The sequence below is a fragment of the Alligator sinensis genome, unplaced genomic scaffold, assembly GCF_000455745.1.
Source record: "Alligator sinensis unplaced genomic scaffold, ASM45574v1 scaffold628_2, whole genome shotgun sequence".
NCBI lineage: Eukaryota > Metazoa > Chordata > Crocodylia > Alligatoridae > Alligator > Alligator sinensis.
In genome coordinates, this window is record NW_005841833.1 from 5,049,431 (window position 1) to 5,065,055 (window position 15,625).

Here is a 15,625-nt window from a genome sequence, read left to right on the forward strand (position 1 = left end):
TTCCCTTCTTTTACTGACCGATGCTCACCTGTCTACTCGGCTCCTGTGCACGTTTGGTCTGATCACACCTGCCTCATGGGACTGGATTTCATTTGGGTCCCTGTCCAAATCTCCTATTCTCGGGGGGTTCGAAGGTCTTCCTAGATACTTTTCTGGACCTGTATTTCACAAAGCTCTGGTCTAAGCCCTTAGCTGGCAGCTAAGAGGTCCCGGTTTGCTCTGGGAGCATTCGTACTCTTGTAAATACCAGTGTGACTCTTACTGTAAACTTTCCCAGAACAGGGAAGGCCCAGAGAGTCGCCAAGTTACAATTCTGGGAACTTGGTCCATGTGTCCTTCAGCTGTTGTAGGAGCAGTGCGCAGTGGGTCCCTCTCACTGCTTCCAGCATGTATCCTCCAGGAAAGGCTGTCTGGAAGCAGTGATTCAGAGCTTGAGAGTGCTTTCTTTGGTTAATAATATCAGGTGTAGGAAGTAGAGCCTGCGGTGCACTTGGTAAAAAGGGGACGTCGTCTTTGTGAACTGATGGAAGCTTTCTGCCTTAAGCCTGGAAAGGTGTAGGGAGCCTGTGAGAGATCATGTGCCACATGGAAGGAGTCCTGGGGACACTGGGCTGGGAGGGCCAGTATTTCTGGTGCAGCTGCAATACCAGCCCTCATTGGTGGTGCAGAGTAACTCGGTGCCACTTGGAGAGCCTTGCACCAAGCAAGTACAGTTGCAGTAATGCCAGCTATGCCTGTAGGCTGTTGCAAACACAGTTGTGCTTGGATGATCGAGCGTATCAACAGCATGGCAGCAGGAACTTGCAGTGCAGAACATGGCTAGGTAGAAAGAACTCAACTACCATTTCTTCATCTGTTGGATGGGAATAATCTTTCCCTTACAACTCTGTGTGTGCGCATGCATGAAAGGAAAAAATAATGTTTGTAAAGTGTGTAAATGCTAAGTATTTATTGGCAGGAGACTGGATAGAAGCATTACCAAAGTGAATACAGTGAGTGCCTGTATATACGGCAGGATTGGCATTAAAGATATTACTGTTAATACTTCCCTGTGCCTGAGATTTTTCCCTTCAGTTGCCAATTGCTCTGTCCACAGATTTCAATCAACGCACAATTATCCAATGATGGTTTGTTAGGATTTTTATTTACTTCTAAAATGTGAGGCCCTTGCCATGAAAACCAGTGCTCTGCTCTTGAGTGTTTAATAGATAAGGAGTGATTTTTATAATCTAGTTGATTGCATTTCAAATTGCAGGCAGCTTCTTGCGAGGGCCTTTGTTTCTCTCCTTGTCACGAGACTTGCACCATATTGCAGCAAACCAAATGTTTGTGTGTCTCATCAGTGCAAAAGCAGTTTCTTAATTAGACAAATGTTCAGCGATTTGACACCAAAGTGATAGAAATACGTGTGAGCTAGATGGAGAATCGCAACAGCTGAACCAGTGTCTGACCTGGAAGCCAGAACTCCTGCACTTGCTAGACATTTACCCCATTTTCCTCCTTACGCTGTTGGCTTTTCAGGACAGGAATGGTCTTCCTCTGCATTTATAGTGTCCGGCATGGGGGGACTCTAGTCCTGACTGTGGCCTCTAAGTGATCATGGTTGGAGCTGGGAGATTTTGATTCTGCCACAGATTTGCTTTGTAACCTCAGTTGTGTCCCACAACCTTCTGCTTGCCCTGTCTGTAATGTAACTTCACTGTCTTCCTGCAGAGGAAGGCAGGGAAGCTGAATAGGGCAGTTGTGATGTCCTGGCTCTGCCTCTTTTTTCCATGTCACACCTTTTGGAATAAATAAAAGACAAGTTTTGGATGTATCTGATACAAGCTTTGGAGACTGACACCCATGTGGCTGGCCAGAGTCATCCCTGGGAATCTCCACTGACTGTTGTGGTATTACAGGGAGGCCAAACTTATTCCTGCTGTACCTGTCTGCAACTGTTTTGGATCAGGAAACAGATGCTCGGTGTGTCTTACTCTCTTATAACGTGGTAGTTGAAGCTGGGGATTCTCCAGTGTTTCTGGGATCAAGAGCCACTACTAGAGATGGCTTTGTAATAAGGTGAATGTTGATCCTCTGCTCCCATGTTTCCTGTGCTCTGATCTCTCTCTTTCTCTGGTTTGTGCTAACAGCCGGTGCTGCCTCATACTGCTGTGTGTCTGGTGTGCGGAGAAGCTGGGAAGGAGGACACGGTGGAAGAGGAGGAGAGCAAGTTTAATCTCATGCTAATGGAGTGTTCTATTTGTAATGAAATCATACACCCAGGATGCCTTAAGGTGAGTCGAGGGAAGTGATAGCTGCTGGTAGCAAAAATCAGAGATGGCCATTGCCTTCATTTGCAGACAGTGCACTGAAACTGTGTCACAGCCTCAGGGTGGACCCCAGAGGGGATGCAGTAGCATGATGGTGCCCCTCCCTATCCCCCCCCTCCTGTCTTTGGGACAACACTGTGGGAGCTGGGGACATTTTAAAACCCTGAAGCAGGTAAGACTCCCCAGCCATCCCATGCTTAGTGGCACATCCCCTCCCTTCTTCTACCTGCTGTTGCTGCTGCTTTCTCCCTGTCTCTGGCTGATTGGAAGTGGGGGGAGCTCCAGAACTGCTCCTGCCCCACTCCAGCTGAGTTGTGCTGAGAGCCAGGCTTGCCTGGACACAGCAGCAGCGGGTGGGTTCCTCCTCTGGGCCTGGTCCCCCTGGGTGTTCTCTGCCAGTAGGGAGCAAGTGGAGGGAGGGGGAGCCAGCCCACCTGCCATCTGGGTGGAGCAGGGGCAGGAGCAGCTCTGGATTTCCCCCTGAAATCAGCTGGGGACAGCAACAGTGGTGGGCATGAGGGAGTGCCAAGAGCTGGGTGCGGGTGGGATTCTTACCTGATTTGGGAACTTAAAAATGTCCCTGGCTGCTGTTCGTATGGTGTGGTCTGATTGGCTGGGGGCGGGGCCAGGGGACAAGGACAGGGAGCTGGGAGTGGGGGGTGCAGCTACCCCTGCCGCACTGATTGTTGCTCCCCACCCTCTCCCTTAAGAGAATCTGGGGGCTGCCCATGAGTGGCCCAAACGCCTTCTCGTTGGAGGCTGCAGTGAATGCAGAGCTGGAGCCAGGTGCAAGCTGGTAGCCCATTTGAACCATGACTTTTGGACACCTCCATGCCATCTCGGGTGCCAGCACTCGCCTGACTCCATCTCTTCCTCTCCCAGCTACCAGCAGGGAACGGGTCTCTTCCCCCAAATGGTGAAGGAAAGAAACTGAATGTCTGTGCGAGTGGCAGTATCATGGTTTGGTTGGGCACTGGTAGATCCCACATACCCTTCTCTTCTGCCCCGACCTCATCAGAGATGATTTTTGGCCCCTCGTATGAGGGGGTGAGTTTTCCATCTCATTTTGAGGGGAGATATGGGCATAGTTGTGTTTTGGCCGACAGCTGGGCACTGGGTGTCTGACCTGCACCACGGTTGTGAGGAGTTAGCAGCTGGATATATCACTCGAGTGAGTCTGAGAGATGTTGTGGCCCTTGGCCCATATGGGCTAAGGTCTGACTCCTATCTTGTAAGAGGCTGAGGTTGCACCAAGTTGGGGATGTTATGGGGCACGTGAGGTGGCTCCTGCAGGACAGTAATGTTTGTGACCTGGAGAGGGCTGCCCAGGCACTTGTGCAGAGTTCAGGTCCTTGCAGAGGTGTTGGCTGAGCATCTCTGCTCAACTCTGTGGATCAAGCGTTTTGTTTAGGGGTGCAGATGAGTTAAGAACACAACCCCCCTCCCACTTCCCTCTAGGTAGGGGCTTCCTAACTCCCTGGAAGGACCCAGACTGTGTTTCAGCCAGGCACAGACCTCACTTGGCAGAGACTGGCTCTATCTCTAGGGCACAAAGCGAGCAGGTGTCAGTCCTTAGCAGTGTTCAGCACTAGGCAGTGCTGCCTAGACTTGAGGAAGTAGGCGGCTGTCCCTGTTAGTGCAAACAGGGCAGTCAAGCCTGGGCTTGTCTAATCACCTGGAGCCACGGCTTGTGGGAAGCTCCTTGGCTGTTGTGCTGGAAGGACTGAGGAATTTGGGTTGCTTGGTCTTTCTTTCCTGCATCCTTGTGCCAACTTATGGTTGAAGTGGTCTTTCCACTGCCTTGGCAATACGTCCCCCAGGACCCCCTACTCCCAGGGGGCAACACTCAGTGGTGTTGGGACCTGCTGTGCAGCGGAGACTGCGCTCTCTGTGCAGCCTGTCGGCTCCGTAGCATCTGGGGGTGTATGAATGGCACCGTTTTCAGAGGTGCTGCTGTGTAGATGGGCTGGTGGCAAGGAGCCGCAGTTGCTCAGCATTCCTGAAAACAAGGCCTTGAGTGTTTGGTGAAACAGTGACGTCCAGTGCTGCTGGAGCTAGCAGCTAGCAGGAGAGGGAGCTGCGTGCTCTGCTCTGGGGCGTGTCATTCTTGACTTCCCTATTTCAGTTCACACCCCCACCCATCCTAAACCTGTGCTAGATGCTCCTGCCCTGCAGTCTCATGGAGCAGCACCCTTCGGGACTGGCTGTATTGCACAGAATTGGATAGTGGCAGCTGAGACTTCCTCCATCCCAAACTAAAGGAGGTGGGTCTGGAGGAGTGAGCGTGACCATTCACAAATGCCATTTCCCACCCGTGTTGAGTGTCTTGTCTCCTGGATTCATCTGTTGAGGTGACTCCACCTCTCCCCTTGCAGTCTTGTGCTGCAAATGGCTGAACAGGCACCTGGGGTATTTTAGGCTCCATTGCAGGCTATTCCAGGTTATAAAGGCCATCTGACTTCGAAGTCCCTGTCTGGCTGCACAAGTCTAGCAGTCAGTAACCTCTTCCCCACCCCCCTCCACCACCCTTCCTGCCCCCGTCAGAGAATTGCTTTCAAGTTTAATTTCATCAAAGGGTCCATCTCTGCTGCAGTCAGGGTGACTGCAGGGTAGCGTAGACATGCCCAAGTTAGATTTCAGCATGCCAGCTCGGGTACCAGGAGCAGTTCGCCCCTGACAGCATGGGGCTCGGTGCAGCCTGATGGCCTCAGCCTTGGCTGCTCTCGTGTGGGCTCTGCAGCCTGAGCTGTGTTCCCCATTGCTGCAGCTAAACAGCTACTGTCCCTTGGCTGGCTAATTGAAAGCTAGTTTGGGTGTCTCAGTACGCCGTCATGAGAGCAGTGACTGCAGCATAGAGATACCCTAAGGCTTCTCCCACAGAGGGCTGTTTGCATTAAACACTCAAGTGGGATTGCACCAAAAATGGAGGTTTAAGTTTCTTGCCCGAAGGACCATGTTGTCAGCTGGGGGCTTGTGGCACACTCCTCTTTTCTGCCTGAAAATATGACCTGTGCATCCAGGTTGCTGAAACTAGACCTGCGTGTGGGAAGATCACTGAGTACCTTGAGTGCAGAGGCTTTTCCCCACAACCAGCCTGTAGGGTTTTAAAAGGAATCTGCCTTTCATCACTTCTCCTTCTCCCTTTCCTAAGGAGAGCTTAGCCCAGGCTGATTAATTCAGCTAATGATCTAGTACGCTCCAAATCACACTGCTAATGTTGGTGACTTACTGCATTAGCTTATGCTACATTTCTAAGGAACCCAGATTAGTTTTCACCCATCAGAGAATGTTCTTTGCTGAGCCCAGATCCTTAAAGGAACAATAGGCTAAAAGACACTTGGGTGCCCCGTTCCTAGGGACGTTGATGTGATGGTGCCCGAATACCTGTGAAGGTGGGAACCTTAGTCCTAGAGATCTGTTTCTGGGCACTTTTTTCCACACCATTCTGAGTGAATTCAATACTAGCCATTCACCCCCAGCATTTGCACTAGGTGTGTTGGCAGAGAGGGCTGCTGTGTGCCTCTGAGACCTTGCCCTGTATGAAGGCAGCTCTGCCAATGCACTCTGCTTCCCTGTGTTTAATCATCACTGCTTACTCCAGTCCTGCTGCCGGAGCACTGCCACGGTGCATGTCTGGCCTAATGATATCAGAAAAGTGCTCCCTGGTGATCCCCACATCCTCTAGTAGGAAGACTTCATCATTGCATCATCCCGTGTTTGGACACTTGGAATTACTGTCCTCATATTGCAGGTACATTACTGAAGATGCCTCATACTGTGGCATAGACATCCACCTGCTGTTAGTAGCAAACACTCGGAGCTGGCTCCCACCCAGCCAATAAGGTTGGTGACAGATTCAGTGGCAGGTTTTTGTGTGTCTAATTAGCTTGCTTACAATTACCCACATCTGTTCAGTGCCTTAAACTTCACACAAAGGGGCCTAGCTGTAAAGTCTCCCCTATTGGTAGAACGTGATGTGTTCAGCGCAGGACATGACTTGTTCCCTCCTGGGACTGGGGCCTGGAGCTGCTCCCTGCAGATGGAAAGCTCCATAATACGTTGTGGAAAGGTCATGCTTTACAATTGTTCCTGTGCGTCTTGGGGCATCTGAGGGTAAGAAGTGTCCTCTTGGCTTTTAAAGAAGAGGAGGTGACTTCCTTCCCACTGGATCGGAGGCTCCAGTGTGTGGCCCACTAGCACTGGGGGAAGGGAAGGGTTCAGATACAAATGTGCTGTTTCACTGAATTGCAAGAGAGACGGTGTTCCTGGAAGCTCCCCTTAATGGTCCTCAAGGTTGGAGCCCTTGGGGGGCCTGTGCTGGCCCCATTGCTGCCTGTATTCCAGATTCAGCCCCCTCAGTTGTGCCAAGGCTGTGAGCCCTCTTTGGCTTGCTTCCATCATGCCCCTGGGGTGCTCTTTTGCTGCTGGTCTTCCTGGCTGCTTTGATCTCCACCTCAGTTGTGCATGTCCCTTCGTGGTCCCAAGAAGAGGTGGATCTAACTTGCTATAACAGCTTAAAAAAAACTTGTTTGAATCATTGAGATGAACCCACCTGTGAATGCCTGATCCTACTGCACTGTCCCTTGGTCTTAATGGGCCCATCCTAGTGCTCCTGCCTCGCCCTGCTTGGCACGTTTGGTTTTGTTTGAGAAATGGCAAGCTTTTGAAATTGCCCAAGTCTTTGCCAAAAGTAGCCTAGGCAGCAGCGTGTCTCATCAGACCACGAAGCCCTTAGCAGAACCGGGTGTGCCTCTGCCCCTCCAGCACCACAGTGCTAATTGGGGGATAGAGCGGGCCTTTCTCGCCGTGCATTTTCCGTGTTGAAGGAATGGGAAGATTGCGTGTGGGAGGAGGTGGGATTTTTATCGAAAGAAATTCTAAGAGACAACAGATGTTTGAACAAGTTTGTCTCCTGGAACTGGGCAGCAGACCCTTCTAGTACCAAATTCAACCCCTGCCAGTCCCCTGGAGGGAAAAGAGTGAGTGCATCACATGGGGGCAGCAGGTAAAGACTAGGGGATGACAGTCCATTTCTCTCTACCCACAGCATATGCTGGGTGTCAGAGTGGGACTGTCCCCTATATCGGCCAACAAGTCAGACAAGGAGCCACCCATTGCCTGTACCATGTTGGCCGGCCTGCTTTGTATCTCTGGCTTCCTCTCAGTGCTTCCTGCAATCTTACAGGGCCAGCATTGCGCCAGGAGGACAGGACAGCCAGCTCCTGTAGTGCATGTGGGAGCTAGGAGCCCCTGGGAGGGGGACTCCTGATCTGGGCAGCAGGACAGCAGTGCAAAAAGTCTGTCCCCTGCTGTTGTAATGACTGCCTCCAAGTGACCAAACCTGTTTTCCCTGAGTTGCCCCCATGCTGCTGTTCACTGCAATCTGGGTTCTGCCTCTCCCACCTAGGTGAAGGAGTCGGACGGCGTGGTTAACGACGAGCTGCCCAACTGCTGGGAGTGCCCCAAGTGCAACCACGCAGGGAAAACTGGGAAAGTGAGTTTCATCCCTGTACACACCAACGTTGGACCAAGATGCCAAACCTGGCATAATTGTGTCTTCGTACAGCTCCAAGGCAGGGGCACAGCTAGTTTAAGAAACGCTCATCCCAAATGACAGAATGTATTTTCAAGTAATATTGGCTTGCTTGAAAATCACCCTGCCTTCAGTAGCTTGCATTTTCACACTCCCTTCAGCTGAGATGAGCAATGAGCCCTTGACCCTCTTGTCTCTAATGGTTTCACATTCTGATATCACATGCTGACATCATCGCCAACCCTTGGCAGGGGGAGGGTGTTTTGGTCCAAACTCAAAACCAGTAACTTTCAATCTCAAGGATGAGCAAGTTCTGCTGGATCTTGAAAAAAGAGCCTTAAATGAGATCTAAAGCATCTCTTACAACAATTAGACATTGGGTTCTCTAACAACCAAGAGGGAGGTTAAAGAGGTGTGACCAAAGCAGGAAAAAAATCTGGAGAGGTGGAAAATGTCACCTTGCTGGCCACTTACCCTTAGAAACCTTGTGGTTGGTGACAGCCCACTATTTCCTGTCACATGTGGTGGATTTGTTGTAAACGGCAACAAAAAAAAAGAGAAGATATAAAGTTTGCTTGTGTTTTTTGTGTCTCTTTGGCGTACAAGCAAAAGCGCGGACCAGGATTCAAATACGCATCCAATCTCCCAGGCTCACTGCTGAAGGAACAGAAGATAAATCGAGACAACAAGGAAATTACAGACGCTGCAAAGCGGAAAAGCGAATGTGAAGAGACCCCCAGGCGGAAGTCAGAGGAACATGCTAAGAAGTCTCCTGTTGACTCCATCTCGAGGAGAAAGTCGGATGAGGTGCATCTGCGAAGGAAAAGGAAATTTGAGAAACCCCAAGAGCCTGCTATGAGGAAACGGGTAGGAGAGCCCAGAGCCCTGTCCCCTTCCCCAGCCCCCTGTGGCCTGTAGGTCAAGGGCTCGTGTCTCGTGCTCTTCTGCTTTAGCTGTCCTCTGGGTCTTTCGAATCCCAGTGATTGTTTGGGTGTGAAGGATACTGCATAGTGCTTCCCCTCCCTTTTTGAAAATGACTTGTCTGGTGGAGCAGGGAAATTTTCCACCTGGACTTTGTCCGTGAAGAGAAGCAGTGAAGGCCAGGCAAAGTTCCAAGGTTTTAGGAAAAATGAGGGAAGCAATTCTGAAGTAAGGAAGGATCCTACAATAGGAGGGGTGGCGGTTTAATTAACCTAATCCACGTGTAGCCACTGGGTGGTGCTCAACTCTTTTAACGAGCTCTAACAATGCACCCAACACACTCCACTTTAGAGACTGATTTTCCTGTCATCTTTGAAATACTGTTTCCTCCAATTACAGAGACATGGGAAAACCTGCTGCTTCCAGCTGCAGCATAGGCAACCGCTTGTTAGATTTAACTCGCTCGGTTATTTGTGCCAGACAGCAGCTGAATCTGTCACGTGCATTGGTTTAGTTTGAATTTCTAGGAATTGCAGATCAGCTTGGTCATGGAGTTAAATTACTTCTGTCCAGAGTAGATGCCTGTGTGCTGGCTTCTAGTAATGTGCGGGTCACTCCGGCAGTTCCTTTGCAAGGCATGAGACTTTGCACTAAGAGGTGGAATAGGGAGGGCCTGCGGCTGCACTAGCAGAGCAGGAGGGGCAGACTTGCACGGCACCCGCCTGTGCAGGTTTGACTTGTAGCCAGGATTGTTCTCTTCTCTGTGGGCACAGAGAGGATGCTCGTTCTCCTGGTTCCCACAAACATCCACAGTGTGGGGCCTTTTGTTCCCCAGTGTACGGTGAGGAGATGGTAATGGCTGAATCCCAACAGATTTTTTGAAAATCAAGCCATTAGTACTTCAGAGATTAGTAAAATAATCTCATCCATTCACTTCATTGTGTGTATCTGAACCAGTTCATTAGATCAGCTATTTATGGAGGATAGTAGGAGAATAGGAGTTTTGCTGGGTACTACAAAACAAATAAAATGCTTTTTGTTTTGGGTTTTCTTTCCTGGAACAGCTAAAACTTGGAAAAGAAGAGAAACTCTTCAGGAAAAAGGTACTTTGACACTGCTGTAATTCACGTGCCTTCCCTCTTGTGAGCTGAGTGGCCGTTCAGTTCCTCTGGCACTCGCATTGCTGGCCATTGGACCTGCTTGCATGACAGCCCTTCTCGATGCAGACAGGCTTTCCCCAGGGCAGGGGGATGGAGAGAGTCTGATTTTTATACTTCCTGTTCTGCTGAAATATTGCCAGAAATACAGACTGCTTTTTAAAGGCCAGAGAGTGAAGCGTTGCCCTCCCTACTGCTGTTCTGCTCTTCATAAGTGCTTGAATCTCAGTAATACACCTGGCTGTTTGTTTAATGGTGTGAGAGGTAACGTCCCTCCTGGCATGTCTCATGGCCTGCAGCTTGGTGGTGTGCAACTCCTGTGCACTAGTACCTGCAGACCAGCGTCACAGGTCTTTGGATGAACCAGTTGTAGTTCCTGGATAAAAGAATGCCACAACTGACTGTTGGCTGAATAAAATTTCTGTAATTTATTTTAAAGTTGCCTGCCACTAACTCCCCATGATTTCCCATAATAACGGGAGAATTTAAAAAGGAGAGAGTATTCAGATCTAATCTTAAATGCGTTGGCTGGGTTCCCTCTGGCTTTAGTTAATGCTCAAAAAAAAAAAAAGAAAGAAAAGCTGTGAGGTCTCTACAGTTTACAACCTAGGAGCATGCCCCTCTGTTTGATCCAGGGAGCTTATTGCAACAACATAGAAACTTTTGGCATAATGATTTTTTTTAGTGACACTATCTTGCTCCTTCCTGATTTAGCTAGTACTGCTCCATTGTAGCTTTATTGCCACTTTACTCTCTCTTGGTGTGATCCAATTAGACCTGGAGCTTCCCTTTCTTTTTGGCGTGGCATTGCACATCTTTTGCAGCTCTCTCCAATGTGCATCAGTGTGAAATTGGATCGTGGCAGACGAGTGACATGTGATTCACACTTATGAAAATGACCAGAACAGACCAGAGCGGGGCAGTTGACTCCACTACAGCCCTGCTTTGGGAGCAGGGCATTAGTGAAGTTCAGGGTGGATCAGAGTAGCAGTGTGTCAAGCTGTCAGCTGGATCACCCGCTTCATACGCACGTAGTGTGTAGGAGAGAGGCTTGGTCAGGGAAGGCCCGAGCTCTGAGCCTGTGGTGCAGCCCAGGTGTGGCTAGAACCACCGGTCCTGTGTGCTCCTCTTTATAAAGTGGGCAGCTTACGTCTGAGCCAGTCTGGAAACAGCCTGGGAAGGGAGCACATGCTAACGTTGTGTTATTACCTGGTGCACGTATTGTGACCGCTTGCCTATGGCTCCTGCTGGACTCCTGACATGAGTCCTTTAAAAATAAGCGCGCTGCCGTGCGGGCTGTATACACTGGGTATTTGCCAGTACCCGGAAGTCCTTGGGGCCCCTGCCTGGATTCCAGTTCTTTCATGGGTAGGGCCACTCTGCAGTATCCTCAGCATGGTACCACGGTCGGGAGAATGCGCAGGAGCCTGGTGTGGCTGTCTGCCCCGCAGCTCGGTGCCAAGGTGTGCAGGCCCCTGTTCTTGGAGAACAGGGCAGGAGCTTGTGGATTGTCAGCCTGTGTTATTGCCCCAGACTCTTTCTTTTCAGAGGCGATCGTGGAAGGCGACAGACGACCGACCCACTGTGGTCAAGCCCCTGCGGCGTCTGAAACAGGAGCCTGAGGAGGACCTGCCAGAGGCACCTCCGAAATCCAAGGAGAGTGACCAGTCACGATCAAGCTCCCCCACCGCGGGGCCCAGCACGGAGAGCGCCGAGCCCAGGGACAAGAAGAAGTTCAAGATACGGCGGAAAAGGCGGCTCCCGAATAAGGAACTGAGCAAAGAGCTCAGCAAGGAGCTCAACCAGGAGATCCAAAAAACCGAGAACAGCCTTGCCAACGAGAACCATCAGCCCATCAAGTCGGAACCAGAGAGCGAGAACGAGGAGCCCAAGCGGGCGCTGAACAACAGCGAGAGACACCACAAGTTCAGCAAAGGGCTGAACGGGACTCCTAGGGAGCTGCGGCACCAGCTCATGCCCAGCCTGCGGAGCAACCTGCGGGGCATTGCCCGCCCGCCCCCTTCGCTCTCTCCTCCCAAGTGCATCCAGATGGAACGCCATGTCATCCGCCCACCCCCCATCAGCCCCCCTCCGGACTCACTGCCCTTGGATGATGGGGCAGCCCACGTGATGCAGAGGGAAGTCTGGATGGCTGTCTTTGGCTACCTCAGTCATAGAGACTTGTGCATCTGTATGCGAGTGTGCAAGACCTGGAACAGATGGTAAGGAGCAGAGCAGGGTGGTGGTGGGGCGATGCGGTTCATCGGTGTACTGTTGCATCTCCTGAAGGGCTGCTCACGTGAAGCCCTAGTGGGGGAGAAATGGTCTTGTAAGGCCATGGGTCTCTCCCGATGATAGTGAAGGACACCCCTGAGGAGTGTGAAACTCGTGGAACAGGAGCGTGTGGAACAGCGCCCTTCCTTCCTCAAGAACCCTAGATCACACAGGAGGCTGCTCTGCAACGCAGTGGGCAGACTGTCCCTGGTGCTGCACCGTTGAGTTCTGTAGCCAGACGGTAGCAGAGAAGGAAGGCTCCTGAGAGGTGTAGGGGGCTCTGAGCCTGGATGCTGCTAGACTCTAGGCACCTGCTTACCAGCAGCTGTGTTTTGCTTCCATACAGTTAACGCGATCCTAATGCCCTCTTCTTCCTGGCCAGAGAGGGCCTTCAGGCTGCTCTATGGTGATGTTGTTGTTGTTGTCATCCTAGAGGATGATTCTGCTGGCTGTGTCCTTTCTCTGCTGCTTCATTGCTCCAAAATCTCTGATGATCTCTTCCATATTATTGATGAGGTGCCCCTCCAGTGCTGGGAGCACCGAATAAAAATTGACTCAGTAGTTCAGAGATCACCGCAGAACGTTAAGCTGCAGCGTAGGCTGCAGATCCCCGAGCCATGTTTATACACTTGGCTGAGCTTCCCGTAAAGAATCCCGTGGGCTGCCTGTCCGAAAGCATCAGAATGTTAATGCTGACCCAGACGGGCAGCCCAGAGCCCTTCCTGGCACAGCCCTGTCACGAGCTGGGCTGCCGACGGGAGGAGTGATAAGCTGGGAACGAGGTGTGTGGAATGAGTTCTTAGCACTCTCACAAAAAACCTTCCAAACCGTTTTGTTAGTACAGTGCAATACTTTCTAATGTAAGTTCATTAAGACTGTCACTGCTGCCAACAGTAGATTGGCAATGGGGAGTGAGTAGGGAGAGAAGCTGCCTGCGTGGGAGCAAAACCGGTGCAGAGAGAGGAAAACTGTTCAGTCAGGAGGCTGGCCAGGCTAGCTGAGGGGAAGCCGGTAGCGCCATGTCAATCGAAGGCGACATTTGTGCCCAAAAGCTAAAACTGCTAACCGTTTGTTAAGGCACGCAGTCATTTTCAGAAGCACTTTGTTGCCTTAGCACAAGTCCTGGGTAGCTTTCCGTGGCTTGTGAGCCTGAGTCATGCTGAAGTGAAGGTTGCTCGAGTAACAGGGTCTTGGAAACGTGGCCCCGCAGCAGTGTCGCTCTGTCTTTAGTTGGCTCTTGCCAGGATGTGGAAGCTTCCCACTCGTGCAGAACTGTCGGGATGTGTTCCTGCCTGAGTGCCGCCCCGTTCCTGCTCTGCTGCTCCCTGGCTACAACTCCTGGCACTCCGTGACTTTCAGGCCAGGCCAGGCCAAGCCCTGGCTAACGGCTGTGTTGCCTTTGCAGGTGCTGCGATAAACGACTATGGACCAAAATAGATCTGAACCATTGTAAATCCATAACTCCGCTCATGCTCAGTGGTATCATCAGGAGACAGCCTGTAACCCTTGACCTTAGCTGGACAAACATATCCAAAAAGCAGCTGAGCTGGCTCATCAATAGGCTCCCAGGTAAGGGGGAGGCGCCCGCCGCTGACCCGACAGCTCTGTCTGGCTCAGCCATGTCATTGTCCAGGAGGGATCTGAGTGACGGAAGAGACAAGGAGCTAGGATGCCCAGCATCAGCAAGGGATCAGAAATTGGTTGTGTGGTGGCTGCTCAGGGTTCCAGGTGACATGACTTTGGCAGGTCTGATTGAAGTGTCCCAACGAATAGCTTGGGCTAGGTGATGGAGAGCTGCCTCCCTGGGTCAGCCAGCAGAGTGGTGAGCGTGCCAGGCTAGGGTGAGTGATGGCTGCAGTGTTGTGGCAAAGCTTGTGCTGTTGCTGGTGCTGGGACTTGGGACTCCGGGAGCGCTAGGCGCACCCTTGATGAGAGTTTTACCTTTGATGAATCTAGCCTGGTCACTGTGCGTCACCTGCTGCAATGCCCTTTGTATTCCCAGGTCTGCGAGACCTGCTGTTATCAGGGTGCTCATGGATAGCAGTGTCAGCACTTTGTAGTTCCAGTTGCCCTTTGCTCCGAACCCTGGATGTCCAGTGGGCAGAAGGATTAAAAGACGCACAAATGAGAGACCTCTTGTCACCGCCAACAGATAACCGGCCAGGTAATGGTCACGGTCAGATGCCGGCCACAGGGGGTTGGGGGCATGCTGCTTTGCTTGGCCAGACCCTCTACCGGAGAAAATGAACCGAGCTCCACGGAAATGAGGAGTTGCATCAGTTTATTTTGGGAGGGAGGGATATGGGCCCTCCTTTATGGAACACTTGAAACATCTGAGGTATTTAACTTAGTAACCAGCAGTGCTGCAGTGCATCCCAGTGAGCTGTGGTAACAAGCTGTGGCCGCATGCTGCTGCCTGTTTGATCACTGCCACTGTGCTGGATGTCCCAGCTGACTTCCTTCCCTTGTACTGCACAATGGGTGGTTTTTAAGTTTGGAAATTTTCTTTCCCGAGTCGGAGCTCCCTGGGACATGCCGCATGCTCAGGTAGCTCAGAGGGAGATCTTGCTTGGTGACACGCACTCTGGATCTGACTGCAAGCATTTTAAGACCTGACTGCAGAAAGGACGCAGTGCTTGTTCTGATGAGTGTTGCACCCTGGCGTGTGTGTTCTTAGCACCGTGCTTCCTGCCTTCATGGCTTTGATGTCAGGGCTTGGATTTGTCCACATCTCCCTACCAAAGTGCACTCACAGGAAATGGTTCTTTCAGCTCGTGCAGAGGACCCCAAATCATCACCTCTGTGGAGCAGAGCTAACAGAAAACACTCCAAGTCTTATGACCCCAATCTGACATCTAGGCAATGTAATAAGTAAAACAGGTTCTTTGTGGATTTTAAATGGCTGCCTCTTCCCTTCTAAACATGGTTCCTTTTTGACTTGTGGAGCAAAACCTACACGTGTAAGGTAACGCTGATTTATGCAGGGAGATCGAAAATGCGCTCAACAAGGTAACTGGAAGAGTAGAGGAAGGAGAAAAATGCTCCCGTCACCTGAAGAGCTATAGACAGAAATGACCCACCGTCATATGAACCAACTGGGGCATCAGCACCATGCGTGACTTGGGGTTTGTGCTCTGCTGATGGCTGCAGAACTGGGGAGGTGAAACTTTAGAAACCCGTGCCACGTGTCTTGCAGGTCAGATCGACAACCGGAGTAAACTGCGGAACATAGTTGAGCTGCGTTTGGCTGGTCTGGATATTACAGACGCTTCTTTGAGGTTGATCATAAGGCACATGCCCCTGCTTTCCAAACTCAATCTTAGTTACTGTAACCACGTGACCGATCAGTCGATCAATCTGTTGACTGCGGTAGGAACCACCACACGGGATTCCTTAACAGAAATCAACTTATCAGGTATGTGATGAGA

General features: G+C 51.1%; 1 protein-coding gene across 1 annotated transcript in view; it reads left to right on the forward strand.

Moving 5' to 3' along the window:
* The window catches only part of KDM2B (lysine demethylase 2B), a 136,574-nt gene that overhangs the window by 119,127 nt on the left and 1,822 nt on the right, over positions 1 to 15,625 (forward strand). The window contains exons 14-21 of the mRNA XM_006015198.3: positions 2,133 to 2,276; positions 7,720 to 7,806; positions 8,452 to 8,712; positions 9,831 to 9,869; positions 11,472 to 12,145; positions 13,603 to 13,766; positions 14,200 to 14,361; positions 15,394 to 15,612. Coding sequence (XP_006015260.1) covers positions 2,133 to 2,276; positions 7,720 to 7,806; positions 8,452 to 8,712; positions 9,831 to 9,869; positions 11,472 to 12,145; positions 13,603 to 13,766; positions 14,200 to 14,361; positions 15,394 to 15,612 — 1,750 coding nt within the window. The remainder of the gene's footprint in view (positions 1 to 2,132; positions 2,277 to 7,719; positions 7,807 to 8,451; positions 8,713 to 9,830; positions 9,870 to 11,471; positions 12,146 to 13,602; positions 13,767 to 14,199; positions 14,362 to 15,393; positions 15,613 to 15,625) is intronic.